The following is a 19,652-nucleotide window of genomic DNA, read 5'->3' on the forward strand; positions in this document are numbered from 1 at the left end:
TCTCTGCCTCTCTCTGTGTGTTTCTCATGAATAAATACACAAAATCTTTTTAAAAATACATCGAAAAATCAAAGATCACTAACAGTACCCCAACCATTCCTTTCACTTAATTATCTGCAATGCAATCGGAATGCCCGAATAGACATGCCCTTTCTGACAGAATTTGGCCACAACCAACTTGTACCCAAGACTGTAGCGAAACACAGTGACCCCTCCCTCCAATTTGCTGGTATGCTTTATTTAAGTATTGCCTAAGGCATTTCAAATGTGAACACTTTCCCAAAATACAGGTTAGATCATCACACTGATTCCATCAAACAAAGTGCAAGCAGGCAGACAGGCAGGTAGGTGAGATGGACTGGGCTCCATCTGCAGGATTCGTCTAGAAGGCATCACTCTGCATTGTAGCATGTCAGAATGTCCTAAACCTTAAGAATCTTCTTGTAGCAAGATTCATAGCCCAGAACTAGTTATTACCGGAGTTACCAGAGTCTCAATTTAGAAGCTGTAGCATCTGAAAACCTCCACCCCAGAAAAGGAAGGGTGCCTGCTGCCATTCACACTGCCTGGAGGTTGGTGCTCCTGGATCAAACAATAAAGCAACACATCTGCTGATGGCCTGATGCATCTGCTTTCGACTTTTAATGCTTGCCCCCTCATAAGCTCATCTGAAAACCATAAGTGGCCTTCTGAATACAGTGCTTCCTGAGCAAGGCCTGGAAATAGGACACTGAAGAACTTCCATATCCTAAGCCTCTGGAAATTCAGTCTGCAGACATAAACTTAGGTGGGCTCTCTCCTGGAGTGTCTCTTCTCCTGCACTGCTATGACTCACACTGGTCAGGGGCTCCGTTCTTCCTGGTATCTGATCACAATGAAAACTACAGTAACAAACCATAGTCCATGAAGCATTCTGTAACTGTCAGCTGGGGTCATTGCTGCAGGCCCACCCAAGGTATACATTCAATCCCTGCCCGCTCTGCAGGCAAGCACCACCACCCCACATCACCCAGAGTATCAGCAGGGAAGGCCTTTCCTCTTCTATGATAACCCATACAACCGATTTTCTCAGGGCCTTCAGCAACTTTCCCAGGCTTCCCAAGTTACCAGAAGCAATTTTTAAAAAAGATTTTATTTATTTATGAGAGACACACACAGAGAGAGAGAGAGGCAGGGACACAGGCAGAGGGAGAAGCAGGCTCCCCGCTGCGAGCCTGATGTGGGGCTGGTTCCCGGGTCTCCAGGATCACACCCTGGGCTGAAGGCAACGCTAAACCCCTAAGCCACCCGGGCTGCCCCCCAGAAGCAATGTTTTAAGTGAATGGACAACTTCAAGAAAGTTAAAGGGAGGAGGAGGGGCATGAGCTCATAGAAGTTAGCACCAAACCTAGAGGAAAAATCTGAAGTGGGGGAGCACTGTCACCTGGGAAATAAAGTGTGGGTTGGTTTTGTCTACAGACACACACACATCCTGCCTCAGCAGCCCCAGCCTGTCAGACATCAGGAGCCATACCAATAACCGCTTACATGGCACCTTACCTCCTCAATCACTCCTGAGACCACCCTCACCTCCAACAAGGGGCCTGGCCTCACACTCAGACCTGGTCCAGGCTGGGCATGCCCTGGACCTTGTCTCAGGCTGAACCATAATTATATATACCCGTGAAGCTAAGCTCAGTTTCCACAAGACCAGGCCTCATCCCCACATGGGTTTGTAACCCTCTGAAAAAAAAGGGGGCTGCTGGCATTGACAAGTTCAAGGTCTGCCCTCTCAATCCACCTGCAGACCTGTATGCCACTGCCTTCCTTCCTGATCATTCTCCAGGCATCAAGTGTCTCAATTCCGCCTCCTCTCCAGCAAGGGTGGCAAGATCCCATCTTTTAGGGCTTCTAACTGCCTTCTTCCTCTCATACAAACCAGGGCACTGGTGCTTGCTTGGGCCATGCAGGAGCAGTGCCTGCCTAGAGGTCCAGTTCCCCTTCTCCAGAAGGCGTGACAGCCTGGCCTGAAAGGCTGTCCTCCCCTGGGTCACTGCAGGAACTATCAACACAACTCTCCTCACCATAGTTTCCCCAAGATCTAGTTTCCTCTTTAACCTTCCTATCCTTGTCCCTCAACCCCTGGAGTCTCATCTAACTCTGCTATCTATCCCATCTGTCCCCTGAGGTCCTAAACTGGCCACTTCTTCCCCACAGCTAAACCCAAGCCCTCTGCCCTGCCCTCCTGGTTGCTAACTCTTCCAATTTTATGAGTTTTGACAAATGTTTAAACTTCTGTAAACATCTCTAAATCAAGATATAAAAAGTTTCTATCACCCCCAAAACTCCTGCATATCCCTTTGCAGTCAGTTCCTTCATTCTCTTTATTTCACTTTAGTTGTGTCTTTTCTGAACTCTCAAATAAATGGAATCATACGTTTTGTGATCTTTTGTGTCTGGCTTTTTTCACTTAGCATAATGCTTTTCGAGATTTAATTATGTTGTAAAAGTAATCATGTTTTATGGCTACATCCATAGTCAATCTTTTTCTATCATCTTATTTTTAACTTATTAGTGTTTTTATATTTTAAGTGCATTTTATGTAGCTAGCATGTAAAGCCTTGTGTTTTTTATCCATTCTGACAATCTCTTTTAATGGAGGCATTGTAACCACTGACAATGTTATTATCAATATGCCTGGGTTTAAATGTAGTATTTTGGTATTTGTTTTTACCATACCACCAGTCCTAGCTGAGGTAGTATTCATCAGGTTTCCCCACTATTAAGTTACTCCCCACCCCTTTACACTTTGGAAGGAAATCACTATGCACAGCCCACACTTAAGGGGAGTTATGCTTCCCTTCCTTGAGTGTGGAGTATCTACATAATTTATTTGGAATTCTTCTGCATGGAAGATTTGTTTCTTCTGGCTGGTAATTTTTTATTGAATGACAAACATGATCAATTTTACATTGTTGTTTGCTGGATTTTGTTATAATCCTTTAAGCTTTCCTGGATTTAACTTTGGCATGTAGTTATTTGACATAACTTTGTTCCTTTTGACACTTTAAACTTTGTTGAAGTTTCTAAGCTTTGCTAGAGTAGTTCAAGAGCAGCCTCTAATCTAGGGCTAACAGCCCATTTTCTAAGGTAATATCCTTTTGAGTACTCTGCATGACATTCTACATATTATGACATTTTTCTCATTATGGATGGCAGGATTGAAAACTATTACCAGGCTTGTGTGGGCTCTGGAAATCGTTCAGCCTACTCTTTTCTAGAGATTCTTTCACTGGCCCTAATTGCACATCAGTATTCAGATACAGCTTCGAGGGAATCCCTTTGTAGATATTTGAAATTCTCTGTGTAGCTCCTTCTTCTGTGTTACTCTACTCTGCAAATTCTAGCAGTGTTCAGAACACATTATGTTTTTCTTCTTGTACCCTTTGCCCTGCAAAATCAAACTTCACTTCTAGCAATCATTTAAAGCACAAACTGATTTTTCATTTTTGGCCTAAGTCTACATCTAAGAAAATCAAATGAAATTAATTTAATCAGGATGCCTGGGTGGCTCAGTGGGCTCAGCCCCTGCCTTCGGCCTGGGGTGTGATCCTGGAGACCTGGGATCGAGTCCCATGTCGGGCTCCCTGCATGGAGCCTGCTTCTCCCTCTGCCTGTGTCACTGCCTCTCTCTCTCTCTCTGTCTGTCTCTCATGAATAAGTAAATAAAATCTTAAAAAAAAAAAAGGAAAAGAAAAGAAATTCATTTAATCTATGGCTATTTCTAATAATGTAACTGTGGTCAAATCATAGTAAAATATACTTCATACTTTTTATTTCTGGGCCTTTGCTTTTTCTTCAGGTTCATATTTTCTCCATTCCTGCCTTATAATAGAAACTATTATTTTAGGGCAGAGGCTGGTACTTTCTCTATAAATGGTCAGATAGCAAATATTTTAGTTTTGTGGGTTGTATGTTTCCACAAAACTTAACTACATTGCACTGAAATGGCAACCATATACAATACGTAAATGAATGGCTGTTAATTTGTTCAATTTTCAGTTAATGTTTTCAATACACATTTATTTACAAAACAGGCAGCAGGCTACATTTGGCCTGCTGGATGTAGTTTTATAAATTCCAGTGTAGGGAATAATTCAATTTAAAACATCTTAATGTATTTCTTTTAGTTTTGTATAAATTAATAAAACATTACTAAAGTTCATTCATTCATTCAACACACTCTTATAGAGGGCCTACTATGTACTGAGTACTAAGTTGGACTCTATAGATACAGAAATAAAAAACATAGTTTCTGTTTCCAGGAAGGATAGGCTAAAAGACCAAGGTGGAGTCTGTACCAGCACACTTAGGTGAAAAATTATTAAGAGTTAAGCCAGGGATCCCTGGGTGGCGCAGCGGTTTGGCGCCTGCCTTTGGCCCAGGGCGTGATCCTGGAGACCTGGGATCGAATCCCACGTCGGGCTCCCGGTGCATGGAGCCTGCTTCTCCCTCTGCCTGTGTCTCTGCCTCTCTCTCTCTGTGACTATCATAAATAAATAAAAAATTAAAAAAAAAAAAAGAGCTAAGCCAAAGCCATGGGAATGGGGATGGAAAATAAAGGATAGATTCTAGAGACAGAATTCCAGGAGCTGAGATATACTGGACAGTAATTGGTGGTAGGGAATAGAGAAAGGTGATTATCAAGGATAGAACTATAGGAGATACAGATTTTTTGGGGGGCGGGGTGTTGGTGAGTTCAACTTTGGCCATGTTATGTTGAAGAACCTATAGGAAAACTAAGTGAATATATTCAAATGGGTAACTATCCTAATTAGAACTTAGAAGAGAGGCCAGGGCTGAATAATCACTATAGAGTGGGGTGGCTGAAGCTGTTGATGTAAATGAGATTTCCCAAGAAAAGTGAGAACATACAGGTAAGGTGGGAGCACCTTATATAAAAATAAATAAAGGGCAATGAAGCCACCCAAAAAGATTGAGGAATTTTTGCAAAAGAGATTAAGAGGAAAACCAGAAATGAAGTGACATAGAATCTAAGGAAAAAGAGTGTCAAGAAGGAGGAAGTGGTCACTCATGCCAAACATAAAAATCAACTTGAAAATGATTGGGGGGTGCTTCAGTTGGTTAAGCATCTGACTCTTGATTTTGGCTCAGGTCATGATCTTAGGGTTGTGAAGGTGCTTAAGATTCTCTCTTTCCCTTTCCCTTTGCCCTTTCACCTGCCCACCTACCATCTCTCTTGCTCTTTAAAAAAAAGGAAGAAAAGAAAAAAGAAAATGATTAGAAAGAGATTTTTTTAACAGGAATTGGTGACTGTGGTAAGGGCATTTTTTTTTTATTCAAATATAATTAACATAACGTGTATTGTATTGGTTTCAAATGTACAATAAAATGATCCAACCATCCATACATTTCTCTAGTGCTCATCAAGAGAAGTGTACTCTTAAACCCTTTTATCTATTTCATTCATCCTCCTCACCCTTCTCCCCTCTGGCAACCACCAGTCTGTTTCTGTATTTAGGAGTCTACTTTGAGACATCTCGCTGGCTCAGTTTTGGAGCATGCAACTCTTGATCTCAGGGTTGTGAGTTCAAGCCCTCCACGCTGGGTGTAGAGATTACTTAAAAATAAAAAAATTTTTTTTTTTTTAAAAAGAGGGGTTTGTTTTGTCTCTTAAAAAAGGTTTTTTTGGTCTCTTTTTTCTGTTTTTTTCTTTGCTCTTTTGTTTTGTTTCTTAAATTCCCCATACGGGTGAAATCAGATGGTACGTGTTTTTCTCTGACTTATTTCACTTAGCACTACATCCTCCAGATCCATCCATGTTGTCACAAATGTCAAGATTTCATTCCTTTTTATGGTTGAGTAATATTCCATTGTATATATACCACCTCTTCTTTATCCATTTATCTATTAATAGACACTGCTTGGCTCCACATCTTGGCTATTGTAAATAATGCTGCAATAAACATAGGAGTGTATGTATCTTTTCAAATTAGCCTTTTCATATTATTTGGGTAAATAGTAGCAGAGGGGCACCTGAGTGGCTCAGTGAAACGTCTGCCTTCAGCTCAGGTCACGGTCTTGGGGTCCTGGGATTGAGCCCCATGTTAGGCTCCCTGCTAAGCAGTTAGTCTGCTTCTCCCTCTCTCTCTCTTTTCCCCTCCCCCCCCCCATCTCGTGCTCTCTCACTTTCTCTCTCTCAAATAAAAAACAAAGAAACAAATAAATACCCAGTCATGGAATTACTGGATCAAATGGTAATTCTATTTTTAATTTTTTGAGGGAACTCCATACTGTTTTCTACAATTGCTGCACCAATTTGCATTCCCACCAATAGTACATGAGGGTTCCTTTTTCTCCACATCCTCCAACACTTGTTATTTCTCATGTTATTAATTCTAGCCATTCTGACAGGTATTAGGTGGTCTTAATTTGCATTTCCCTAAGGCTTAATGATGTTGAGTAACTTTTCACATGTCTGTTGGCCATCTATATGTCTCCTTTGGAAAAATGTTTATGCAGGTCTTCTGCCCATTTTTAATTGGATTATTTGTTTTTCTGTTGTTGTCTAAGTTATTTATATACTTTGGACATTAACCCCTTATAAGATATATCATTTGCAAATATCTCCTCCCATTCACTAGGTTGCTTTTTTGTTTTGTTGATGGTTTCTTTCACTATGCAAAAGCTTTTTAGTTGGATGTGGTCCCATAGTTTACTTTTCTCTTTTATTTCCCTTACTAGAGGAGACATATCTAGAAAAAAATAGCTGATTTCAAAGAAAAATTTTTTTCTTTTCTCTTGATTGTTTTCTTCTAGGACATTTATGGTATCAAGTTTCACACTGAGGTCTTTAATACATTTTGATTTTATTTTTGTGTATGGTGTGAGAAAGTGGTCCAGTTTTCCCAACATCACTTATTGAAGAGATTTTTCCCATTGTAGATTCTTGCTTCCTTTGTTGTAGATTAAATGACCACAAATGCGTGGGTCTATTTCTGGACTCTATATTCAGTTCCATTGATCTATGTGTCTAGTTTTGTGCCAGTACCATACTGTTTTGATTACTACAGCTTTGTAGTAGATCTTGAAATCTAGGACTGTGATACCTCCAGGTTTGTTCTTCCTTTTCAAGACTGCTTTGGCTATTCCAGGTCTTTTGTGGTTCATTCAAATTTTAGGATTGTTTGTTCTATATGTGAAAAATGCTGTTGGTATTTTGATAAGGATTGCACTAAATCTGTAGATTGCTTTTGTAGTATGGATGGACACTTTAACAATATTGGTCCTTCCATGAGCATGGAATATCTTTTCATTCATTTGTGTCATCTTCCATTTCTTTCATCAATGTTTTATAGAATCAAGTATAGATCTTTTAACTCCTTGGTTAAGTTTATTCCTAAATACTTCATCCTTTTTGAAAAAAAAAATACTTCATCCTTTTTGGTATAGTTGTAAATAGGATTGTTTTCTTAATTTCTCTTTGTGCTACTTTATTATTAGTGTATAGAAATGCAAAAGATTTCTGTATATTAATTTGATATCCTGAGGCTTAACTGAACTCATTTACTGGCTCTAGTAATTTTTTTGGTGGAGTCTTTAGGTTTTTTAATATATAGTATCATGTCAACTGCAAATAGTGAAAATTTTATTTCTTCCCTACCAATTTAGATGTGTTTATTTCTTTTCCTTGTCTGATTAATTTTTACTAGGACTTCCAGTACTATGCTGAAGAAAAGTGGTGAGAGTGACATCATTGTCTTGCTCCTAATCTTAGAGGAAAAGCTCTCAGTTTTTCATCAATGAGTATGATGTTAGTTGTGGATTTTTCATATATAGCCTTTATTATGTTGAGGTATGTTCCCCCTGACCCTACTTAATTGAGTTTTTATCATGACTGGATGTACTTTGTCAACTGCTTTTTCTGCATCTATTGAGATGATCATATGGTTTTATCTTTCTCTTATTAATATGACGTATCACGTTGATTGATTTACAAATATTGAAACACTTTTGCATCCCTGGAATAAATATCACTTGATTGTGGTGAATGATTTCTGTAGTTGAGCAGTGTCAGAAGTCAAACCAGATGCCTGTCTTTAGCCTCTTTGCCAGGGCTGTGGTTGCACGAAACTTTAGGGTGCTTTCCCTGCCTTGTCCCCTGAGAGGCTTTTGTTGGTGGGTGGGGCCTGCAGTCAGGCCAGATGTCTTCTGGGGCTGCAGATGCACTGATTGGCAGAGCACTCTCTGCACTGCCAGTTATAAGGTTTGGCTGCTAGGACTGTGAGTGTATTGGTGTGTGTGGTTATCTCCCAGTAAGGGCAATTTTTAAAATGTGGAATAGATAAAAGTTACATTATGAAGCGTTCAGGAGTGATTTGGAATGAGACAGTAGTGAAGTGAACAGATCATTCACTTGAGAAGCTTCACTAAGAAGGGAAGATGTGACTGTGGCAGCAGAATCAAAAAAGAACTTTTGGAAGTTTTTTTTTTTAAATTTATTTCAAGTAATCTCTATACCCAATGTGGGGCTCAAACCCATGACCTCTAGATCAAGAGTCAAATGATCTTCCAACTGAGTCAGCCAGCCACCCCCAAAAAAGACTTTTTAAAACATACTGAAGGAAAACAGCCTATAGAAAGGCAGAAACCAATGGTATAAGACAGGGGATAACTAGTAGAAATAGGGAAGAGTGAGTTCTAGCAGAGAGAAGTATTGATGTTCCTCAGTTTTCTCTGAAAATAGAGAGGAAATAAAATGGTAGAGGCAAACAATTTTATCAAATGGAACTTGAAGTATGAGTGAGAAGAATTGAGGAATTCCTTTAAGATGTACTGTGGTTTCTCTGTGAAGCAGGGGATGAAGTCATCTGCCTGGCAGTAAGAAAGTGATGGAACAGAGGTTTGAGGAGGGAGCTGGAGGTCTGAAATTGTTGTTGTGAGGAACTAGAGAGGGTTTGATCTGGGAAATACAGGAATTCTAGGCAGTGTTGATGGTCAAGCACAGAGTAGAAATAATGAATCTGTAGTAATATCTACATGTACAATTTTGTGATAGTCCTCTTGCAATGGTCAGGAATTGGCATGTAAATTTTGATAGCTGTGTAGAACCAGGGTCAGTGAGTTGCATGGCAGATGCTGCAGATATAAGATAAAGGTGATAAGGTTATTGGCAGTAAAGCTGCCAATGCCAAGTGGTTCAGGGAAAGATTCAAAGCCAGGAAACAGAATAGGATAATAGGGAAAAATGAGGGACTAGAGTTGTTCAGTGAAGTAATGGCTGTAGGGGAGATGAGATTGAGAAAATAAATATAAGAGAATGGGATATCTGAGTTTAAGATTTTAGAGAATGAACAGTTCCCAATGATTACAAGGTCTAGAATGTGGTCATTAACATGGACTGCTGAAATGTAATAGAGTCAAAAGTCAGTAGCAGTAAAGTCAAGAACCTGCAAGAATGGAAAAATGGTTATATCCAAAGAATGGTGAAATCACTTGGGATGATGGGCTGGAGTTGGGGTAGTGGAGTAAAGTTAACCCAAAGTGCAGAGAGTATAATCAGGAAGTCTGTACATAGTAACATCATATAGAGATAAGGGGTAATGAGATAGAATGACAAAAGCCTCAAAAGTGATTTTTACATGAGGATAAGGATTAGATTAGGGGTCTAGAAGTGGCAATGGTGGTTCTTGGATCTCTGGCTCTGAATTTAGAAAATAAATAGTCTCATGAACTTTTCAAGTTATATTTTTGACAAAGAACCAGTCAGGTTTCTGTTAAAGTAAGGAGATGATGAGAGAATTCTGTAAAGTGAGGATGCAGGACAGTTATTTAGGGAGAGAGTTCTAAAGGGCAGAGTGGAAAGGGATGGGTGGGAACAGTGGGAAGATGGGTGAAGGTAGAGGAAGCAAGGAACAGAATTATGGGGGATAAAAGCACATTAGAGGATAAATCATTAGAGGGATCTACATTATGAGTTTTGGCCAAGGATAACAGGAATATGAGGCACAGTGCAATTAGTTGGGTGTCAAAGATTCAAATGGAACCCTGAAGTTCATTTAACAAATAGTTACCTGACTACCTAGGAACAGTTCTAAATTTTGAAGACACGTGAGGAAACAAAACAGATAAAGCCCCCCCCGCCCCCGCCCGAGATTACATTCTTGTGGAGGAAATGAAACAGTAAATAATCTCACATAATGATAACCATGGTCAAGCAAATCAAGCAAGTAATTATTCATGAGAAAAAATACAGAAGGATAAGGGTACAAGCAGTGATAGATGAACATGCTAGTTTAGATATTAGCCAGAAAAAAAAGTCTTTGAGAAGTTAACTTCCCCCTCCCTATGTTCTACTATGGACATTTCCAAACATAGAGAAATTTAAAGAATTTTAGACTGAACACTGCTATACCCACCTAAGTTCTATCATTAACATCTCACTGAACTTGCATGAACAAAAAGGCTGGAATAATGTAAAGTAGTGAACCATATGGGGAAAGAGTGTTCGAGGACACAGAAAGATAGTGTAAAGGCCCTAAAGTCTGAATGAGTTTGGTGTATTCAAGGAACAGCCAAAAAGCAAAGATGATTGGATCAAAGTAAATAAGGGAGGCGTGCGTGAGGAGATGAAGCCACAGAGGTAGGTAAACGATGTAGGTACCATTTGCTCTGTAAGGACTCCAGATTTTATCTTGGGTGTGACGGAAAGCATAAGAGGGCGTTGAGTAGGAGAAATGGATGATCTCACTCATATGACAGAATAGGGTGCAGATGGGCAAGACTGGAAACAGAACAGTCAAAAAGCTATTGCAATAGTTTCAGGCCAGCGGTATCTGTAGAAGTTGACTGTCTCTGAATTCTGAGTAGGCTCAGAATATACTTTAAAGGTGGAGCTGACAGAATTTCCTTTTGGGCTGAATATGGTATGAGAAGAAAAGAGGGAGGTAAAGCTGACTTCTGGGAATCTTTGGAGCTAGAGCAGGCTGGGTTAGCTGGTGTGAGAGGCTTGGTGACAATAGCAGAGCGGGGTTCTAAAAAGGTTCTAAAACTTCCTCCAAAGCAATTCCAATCCTCACATCAGAAAGAGCAAAAACCCAAGGCAAATGGGAATACGTGGGAGGGTGCAGAGGGGGGCAAGATTCAGCCTGGATGGAAAAAGTCAGGATTCCACAAAATCTGTTGTTGGAAGAGAATTCCTTGGGATGATAGAAAAAGACTCTGGCTTCTCTGGGAAGAGAGAGTTTGGACTGGATTGATCTCACTTCCAAGGATAGCTAAATCCATTAACAACAAATGTATACATAGATGTATCTGTGTCCCTTATGTGAACACATAGTTTTTTAGTTTCCTTTATCTAATTTTGTGCTGAGGCTTGATTACCTTACATCTAAAATTTGTGTCATCTCCTTGCTGATATGCTTCCAACATCTCTTCACTTAGAAATTCTTTACACTGCTGCCCACTTACTTGTCTAAACCAGTGCTTGTCAAATAACCATGATGAAGGACCAGTTTCTAAAATCTTACCCTGTCGTGGACTGATATATTTGTGGAAGACAACATAGTTACCCAAAAGAGTGGAATTAGGGACACCTGGGTGGCTCAGTGGTTGAGTGTCTGCCTTTGGCTCAGGGCGTGATCCTGGAGTCCCTGGATTGAGTCCCACATCAGGCTCCCTGCATGGAGCCTGCTTCTCCCTCTGCCTGTGTCTCTCTCTGCCCCTCTCTCTCTGTGTGTCTCTCATGAATAAAAAATTTTTTAAAAAGTGGAATTAAAAAAAAGTATTACAAAGTACAAGCCCAGTTGTTTAATTATTAGATCGACTGACATAAAATTACTGTCAGATTGCTGTAAAAATTTCTAAGAACAAGGGACCGGAGTGGCTTAGTTGGTTAAGTGTCTGACTCTTGATTTCAGCTCAGGTCATGATCTCAGGGTTATAGGATCCAGTCCCATGTTGGGCTCCTTGCTCAGCGGGGAGTCTGATGGAGATTCTCTCCCTCTCCCTCTGCCCTTCCTCTTCCCATTATTTCTCTCAAATAAGTAAATAAATCTTTTAAAAAAAATAAAGTTCCTAAGAGCTTACTCTTAATTTCTGTACTATTTTGCCCCAGATTGGTAACCACACCTTCTGATTAGCAGTGGCATAAACCACTCTCATCTCAAAAGTCCCATTATCTCTTAAGCCAAATATAAACTTCTCACCATTGTCCTCTAAACCCTCCCAGTTATCTTAGACTTACCTGTCTCTAGCCTATTTACCTTACCTTCCCTCCCACATAAGCTACAGTGTTTTTTTTTTTGTATATTTTTTATTGGAGTTCAATTTGCCAACATATAGCATAACACCCAGTGCGCATCCTGTCAAGTGCCCCCCTCAGTGCCCATCAACCAGTCACCCCAACCCCCTGCCCACCTCCCTTTCCACCACCCCTTGTTTGTTTCCTAGAGTTAGGAGTCTCTCATGTTCTGTCACACTCACCGATATTTCCCACTCATTTTCTCTCCTTTCCCCTTTATTCCCTTTCACTATTTTTTATATTCCCCAGATGAATGAGAACATATAATCTTTGTCCTTCTCCGATTGACTCACTTCACTCAGCATAATACCCTCCAGTTCCAACCACGTTGAAGCAAATGGTGGGTATTCGTTGTTTCTAATGGCTGAGGAATATTCCATTGTATCTATAGATCACATCTTCTTTATCCATTCATCTTTCGATGGACACTGAGGCTCCTTCCACAGTTTGGCTGTTGGGGACATTGCTGCTATAAACATTGGGGTGCAGATGTCTTGGCATTTCACTGCATCTGTATCTTTGGGGTAAATCCCCAGCAGTGCAGTTGCTGGGTCATAGGACAGTTCTATTTTAACTCTTTGAGGAACCTCCACAGTTTTCCAGAGTGGCTGTACCAGTTCACATTCCCACCAACAGTGCAAGAGGGTTCCCCTTTCTCCACATCCTCTCCAACATTTGTTGTTTCCTGTCTTGTTAATTTTCACCATTCTCACTGGTGTGAGGTGGTATCGCATTGTGGTTTTGATTTGTGTTTCCCTGATGGCAAGGGATGCGGAGCATTTTCTCATGTGCTTGTTGGCCGTGTCTTATGTCTTCCTCTGTGAAATTTCTGTTCATGCCTTTTGCCCATTTCATGATTGGATTGTTTGTTTCTTTGCTGTTGAGTTTAATAGGTTCTTTATAGATCTTGGATACTAGCCCTTTATCTGATATGTCATTTGCAAATATCTTCTCCCATTCTGTAGGTTGTCTTTTAGTTTTGTTGACTGTTTCTTTTGCTGTGCAGAAGCTTTTTATCTTGATTAAGTCCCAATAGTTCATTTTTGCATTTGTGTCCCTTGCCTTCATAGATGTATCTTGCAAGAAGTTGCTGTGGCCAAGTTCAAAAAGGGTGTTGCCTGCGTTCTCCTCTAGGATGTTGATGGATTCTTGTCTCACATTTAGATCTTACATCCATTTTGAGTTTATCTTTGTGTATGGTGTAAGAAAATGGTCTAGTTTCATTCTTCTGCACGTGGCTGTCCAATTTCCCAGCACCATTTATTGAAAAGACTGTCTTTTTTTCAGTGGATAGTCTTTCCTGCTTTGTTGAATATTAGTTGACCATAGAGTTGAAGGCTCATTTCTGGGTTCTCTATTCTGTTCCATTGATCTATGTGTAAGCTACTGCTTTTTAACTCATTCCTTTTTGCTTTTGTTTACCCAGTGCATCCTGAATAGGTCTCACAGTTATTGTCCTTAGAAAGTTTTCCAAGGACAAATTTACCGAATCTTTATGCCTTCCACATTTGTATTTTCTTTAATTGGTACAAATTAATATTATTTACATTGTTTTCTTTGTTGGAGCATAAGTTGCTTCAGAATAAAGTCAGATTTTTATCACAAATTTAAAAATGTCTCGAATATAGCCAAATAGATATAAAACAATAAAAAGTATGTAAGCAATTACTTGTCTAAGAGCATGTGTGCATGTGAAGATAAAGTCCTGATGTCTATGTAAATGGTGTCTTTTACTATGGAAATTTGCAGTCATCCCTTTTCTCCCATACCCTGCTTTCTTTTCCTACTAGGCTTATCTTCATTAACTCTGGACCCTAAAACAGCTCACCCAAATCTGATGCTCTCCAAAAATCGAACCAGTGTGTGGCATGGTGACATTAAGCAGGTAATGCCTGATGATCCAGAGAGATTTGACTCAAGTGTGGCTGTGCTCGGCTCAAAGGGCTTCACATCTGGAAAGTGGTACTGGGAAGTAGAAGTAGCAAAGAAGACAAAATGGACAGTTGGAGTCGTCAGAGAATCTATCATTCGGAAGGGCAGCTGTCCTCTAACTCCTGAGCAAGGATTCTGGCTTTTAAGACTAAGGAACCAAATTGACCTAAAGGCTCTGGATTTGCCTTCTTACAGTCTGAAATTGACTAACAATCTCAACAAGGTGGGCATATACCTGGATTATGAAGGAGGGCAGGTGTCCTTCTATAATGCTAAAACCATGACCCACATTTACACCTTTAGTAGCACTTTCATGGAGAAACTTTATCCCTATTTCTGCCCTTGCCTTAATGATGGTGGAGAGAATAAAGAACCCTTGCATATCTTACATCCACAGTAATTAGTCATACTGTTGTATAAATTCAGAGCATTATTAAAGAGGTATTGAAATAGTTTACCAATCTCACTGGTTTCTCTTCCCAGTTTATGGGAAACTCTGGAATAATGAATTCCAGGATTCACAAACTAAATTCCACTTTCAATGTCATAAGTGGATTTCACTGGAATTTTTTAAGATGTCCTTCCAATTCTCTGGGGTCTTCTATGACACAGGAGCCACTCTTCACAAGAATGATCATTATGCTATTGTTACCGGAGCAAACTGCAACTTCAGTTTGTAATGCTTGAAAACCCTTTTTAAATGTAGCCAGAAATGTCATTATGCTGTCACTATTCTCAGCACAAGACTCGTAACAGATAAATTTTCAGATGTGTACTCTTCTTCCTATTTACCTTTTAAAATTTTTGCGCCACATTTCTTTTCTAGAATGTGTTGCTGTAATTTAAAAAAAATGTTCAGAGATTTACAGAAAAAAATAGGAAATCATCTGGGCTAGTTTATAATTTTGTCTTAAATTCTCTCAAGATACTTTTTAGTCCAGCAAATCTACCTCTCTCAGTTTCTTTCTCTTGCTTTATTTGTCTACAGAGGTACTTGTTTTTCTGTATTCAAATATACTTAAGTATTTCAGTCTACTTTTCACTATGTCCTTTTCATTCTTCCTGCCTATAATTTAACTCTCAGTATTTTTCATCTTGTCCTCTCTGGTATAATTATCCTCCAGCATGTTCCTTCTAAGTCTAAAGTTCTTAGTATCATTTATCTCAGCAGTACCCTTGATGAACCATCCCTTCTTTTCCTTCGAAGTCCCATCTAACTGAGCTTCATTCTTTATATTTAATAGGGTTTTTGGAGGGAGAGGGTAATTATTTAGGACCTGCAGCACTAGCCGTTTAAAATTATAATCAGCATGGCTCATTGGTAGTTTAAAAGCCTACTATCTTATCTATCATAATGGGAAAGATGCACACATACGATGGGGAATATTCCTGTAGTGTTGGCATATAGAATATACAAGTATTTATAGCTGTTGATTTGGGTAACAGTGATGACAGATTATAGCTACTTTTAAGGAATTACTTAAAAAAAATAAATTTGGGGCACCTGGCTGGTTCAGCTGGTAGAACATGTAACTCTTGATCTCGAGGTTGTGATTTTGAGCCCCACATTGGGCATGGAGGCTACTTTAAAAAAAATAATAAATAAGTTGTGTATCTTTAAATAAATAAATTCACTTCAATCGGAATGTAATAAGACTTGTTTTATGCCTGAAACCTCGTTAGATATTTTGAAGGATATAGAAGAAGCATAAAAAGAAAAAAGGGCTCATTTGGAGAGATTTTTTTTTTTAAATTAAAGATTCATTCATTCATTCATTCGAGACACACACAGAGAGGCAGAGATACAGGCAGAGAGAGAAGCAGCCTCCTTGCAGGAAGCCTGATGCGGAACTCCATCCCAGGAAACCAGGATCACGACCTGAGTCAAAGGCAGATACTCCCTGGGTGGCTCAGCGGTTTGGCACCTGCCTTTGGCCCAGGACTCCATCCTGGAGTCCCAGGATCGAGTCCCACGTCAAGCTCCCTGCATGGAGCCTCCTTTTCCCTCTCTGCCTGTGTCTCTGCCTCTATGTCTATCATGAATAAACAAATAAATCTTAAAAAAAAAAAAAAAAGTAGATGCTCAACCACTGAGCCACCCAGGTGCCCCTAATCTGGGGAGACTTAACTTCAATTTCTTGGACCTCACCCAAGACCAATTACATAAAAATCTCTAGCCGGTGGGGCCTGGGCATTTGTAGTTCTAAAAGCACTCAGGTGATTTTAATGTGCAGGTAGGGCAGAAAACCACTGAACTAAAGGAACTGTTTTTTTAACCTTTTGCAAGAAAATTTCAAACTTACAGGAAAATTATATATTTGTATGATAAACTCTTCTGTACTCTCCACACAGATTTATCAATTATTAACATTTTGCCACATTTTCTTATTCTCTCTCTCCCACATCCACCCCATATGATTTTGTGTGTAATGCATAGCTATGGCTAATGTTATTTTTGCGGAACCACTTCAGATTAAGTTACAGGCATTATGATTCTTATTCCTAAATACTTCAGTGAGTATCTCCTAAGAACCAAGATGCTCCTTCTTTTTTTTAAGTAAGCTTTAAGTCCAACATAGGGCTTGAACTAACCACCCCAAGATCAATAGTCACATGCTTTCTTGACTGAGCCAGGCAGGCACCCCCAAAATACTCTCTTACATAATCACAGTACTAAATTATCAAATTCAGAAAACTTAACATCAACCTGGTAATAGTTACTAACATATAGTCCATATGCAAAAAAGTAAATATTTCTAATGATAGGGTTTTAGGCACTGTGCTAGAAAATTTCATGTAGTATGACAGAGTTTGGGGAATAGAATAGGGCCTACCTCCTACCTATTAAATCATATACAGAGTTCTAGATAACTGATATCTAAAGTTTGTCCTCAGGGATAGACAAGTTTACTACAGAGTTCAGAGAAAGAGGAGGTCAATATTCACCAGAATAGAAGAGAAAATTCTAAAGAAAAATTGTGTTTAAGTTGGAGATAGTGAAAGATGAGTAGAAATAAACATTCTAATCTGAATTTGGAAAATTCAGTGGCGCTAAACCACTGAGACACCTGGGCTGCCTGGATTCCTGCCTTTAAATTATTATCTGAGTTCTACATAGAAGGATTGTTCAAATTATTCGGTATAGAGTAACCAGTTATCTGGGAGAACTATGTAAAAATAAATTTGTGTCATCTATGTTAAGACAAGTGCTGGAAAGTTGAGGTAGCATGTTAGAGAAAGTATTAAGTTGGATACCTACAGATAGTGGGAAATACATATACACCTGTGGTCTGTCCTTTTCCCCCTGGTGATTGAAAAAAAAAATTCAGTTTTTTTTCTTTGCCTTTTTTAAAGAACAACTTTATTGTGGTATAATTTGTACCCAATAAAATCTGCCCATTATAAGTATACCCTTCACTAATTTCTAGTATATTTATGTAAGTATGCAACCATCACACAAACCACCCCCCCCCAACATTCATTTTTAAGAAGTATATTTTCCAGGGATGCCTGGGTGGCTCAGTGGCTAAGCGCATCTGCCTTCAGCCCAGGGCCTGATCCTGGAGACCCGGGATCGAGTCCTACATCGGGCTCCCTGCTTCTCCCTCTGCCTGTGTCTCTGCCTCTCCCTCTGTCTCTCATGAATAAATAAATAAAATCTTTTTTTAAAAATGGCAGTAACCCTTCACTGAGGTGAGAACCTTAAAAAGAGAAGGCCTTGCACTTTTCTGTGACTAAACTGGCTTTTAGACTAGCAGTGGCAACATCATTGCACAGTTGTATAACATACCTGAGATACAGGAGAAAAAAAAGTAACTCTGAATTACCAAGTATTTCCAAGGAAAAAGATGCTTTGGATAAATTAATTTTTCAGATGAGTAAAGGTGATTTATTCAAGGTCAAATATTTGTTTAACTACTTTAAATAAAATCCTCCTCAATTGACCTAGTTGATTATTTTTAAGAATTAAACTGTAATATACACACGCAAAAATGTATGTAATATATATACACAGTTTAGAGTGATATAAAAAACACTCATTAATTGACCATCTAGTTTTGCAAATAGATTAGTATTAAAACCTTTAAAGGTCCCCTGTGCATCTTTCTAGGCCCTGTGGTAATCATTCTACATTTTGGATCTAGTTCTTTCGTTTCTGAAAACAATTCATAGGTATATTTTTCCAACTGTACTGTTTAGTTTTTCTCTACTACACACATATATATATATATATATACTTGTGTATATATATATATATACTTGTGTATATATATATATATAAAAGTTTCATTATGCCGGTTTTAATTTTTAAAAAAATATTAATTTATATAAATAATCTTTACACCCAATGTGGGGTTTAAACTCACAACCTCAAGTTTAAGTCACACACTCTCCAACTGAGCCAGCCAACCCCCACCCCCACTTGGTTTTTGAAGTTTAAATGAATGGAATCTTGTTCTATGTCTTCCTAGCTTTTTTGAAATTAAAAATTACATTGTATTCCATTCTCTGAAAATACAACAGTTTAAATACCCAAACTACTGTTGATAATAAGAAGTTGATTCTAGTTTTGTTTTTGGTTGTTGCTTTAGCTACAATGTTGCCATAAACATTACTGTACAAGGTGTACTGGTAAACTGGAGCAAGAGTTTCTCTAGGTATATATCTAATAAATGCTGGCACATAGGGTACATCTTCAACTAAGTAATGCTGAATTGTTGGTCAAAGTGTCTATGCCAATTTACATCCCCACTAATCGGTGTTCCCATTAATCTATGTCTCTAGCAACTCCATTATGACCAGTAAAGTGAGTACATAATGGTATTTCATGGTTTTAGTTTGCATTTTCCTAATTACCCCTGTGGTTGAGCATCTTTTTATAAGTTTATCAGCCATTTAAATTTCTTCATCCATGAAATGTCTATTTAGGTGTTTGCCCATATTTTCTATTGTGTTGTTTTTCTCTTATTGATTCATAAGGTTACTTTTGTGTATGGGACGCCTGGGTGGCTCAGCAGTTTAGCGCTACCTTCAGCCCAGGGTGTGATCCTGGAGTCCCCAGATCGAAATCCACGTCGGGCTCCCTGCATGGAGCTTGCTTCTCCCTCTGCCTGTGTCTCTGCTCCTCTCTCTCTCTGTGTCTCTCAAAAATAAATAAATAAAATCTTAAAAAAAAAAAAGGTTACTTATGTGTTCTGGATACCAATTCTTTGTTGGTTATTCATACTGCAAATATCTTCTCCTATTGGTTAATACTTGCCTCTGTTAAAAATTATTCTCTACTCAGAGGCCTGAGAGGTATTCCCCCCCTGTCTTATTCATATGTTTTAAAGTTTTGCCTTTCAAATTTAAGTGCTTAATATCCAGTCAACTTGAAAGTAACAAGCATACATTAGCATGCACCTAACAACTTAATTTC

General features: G+C 39.0%; 1 protein-coding gene and 1 long non-coding RNA gene across 6 annotated transcripts in view; one reads left to right on the forward strand and one right to left on the reverse strand.

Moving 5' to 3' along the window:
• TRIM69 (tripartite motif containing 69) overlaps nucleotides 1-14,688 on the forward strand; it is a 44,308-nt gene extending 29,620 nt beyond the window's left edge. For all 4 annotated transcript variants that reach the window (XM_072808217.1, XM_072808219.1, XM_072808216.1 and 1 more), the window contains one exon: nucleotides 14,092-14,688. In XM_072808217.1, the coding sequence (XP_072664318.1) occupies nucleotides 14,092-14,633 (542 nt within the window). In that variant the 3' untranslated portion in view covers nucleotides 14,634-14,688. The remainder of the gene's footprint in view (nucleotides 1-14,091) is intronic.
• LOC140622575 (uncharacterized) overlaps nucleotides 1-19,652 on the reverse strand; it is a 60,748-nt gene that overhangs the window by 39,395 nt on the left and 1,701 nt on the right. Inside the window, exons 1-2 of one of the 2 annotated variants that reach the window (XR_012022287.1) lie at nucleotides 19,263-19,398; nucleotides 14,130-14,266 (exon numbers count right to left, since the gene is read on the reverse strand). This is a non-coding gene — a long non-coding RNA (uncharacterized lncRNA). Of the gene's footprint in view, nucleotides 1-14,129; nucleotides 14,267-19,262; nucleotides 19,399-19,652 lie in introns of those variants that run through there. The other variant, XR_012022286.1, reaches the window with a different exon arrangement.

Source organism: Canis lupus, chromosome 32, assembly GCF_048164855.1.
Source record: "Canis lupus baileyi chromosome 32, mCanLup2.hap1, whole genome shotgun sequence".
Classification (NCBI taxonomy): Eukaryota; Metazoa; Chordata; class Mammalia; order Carnivora; family Canidae; genus Canis; species Canis lupus.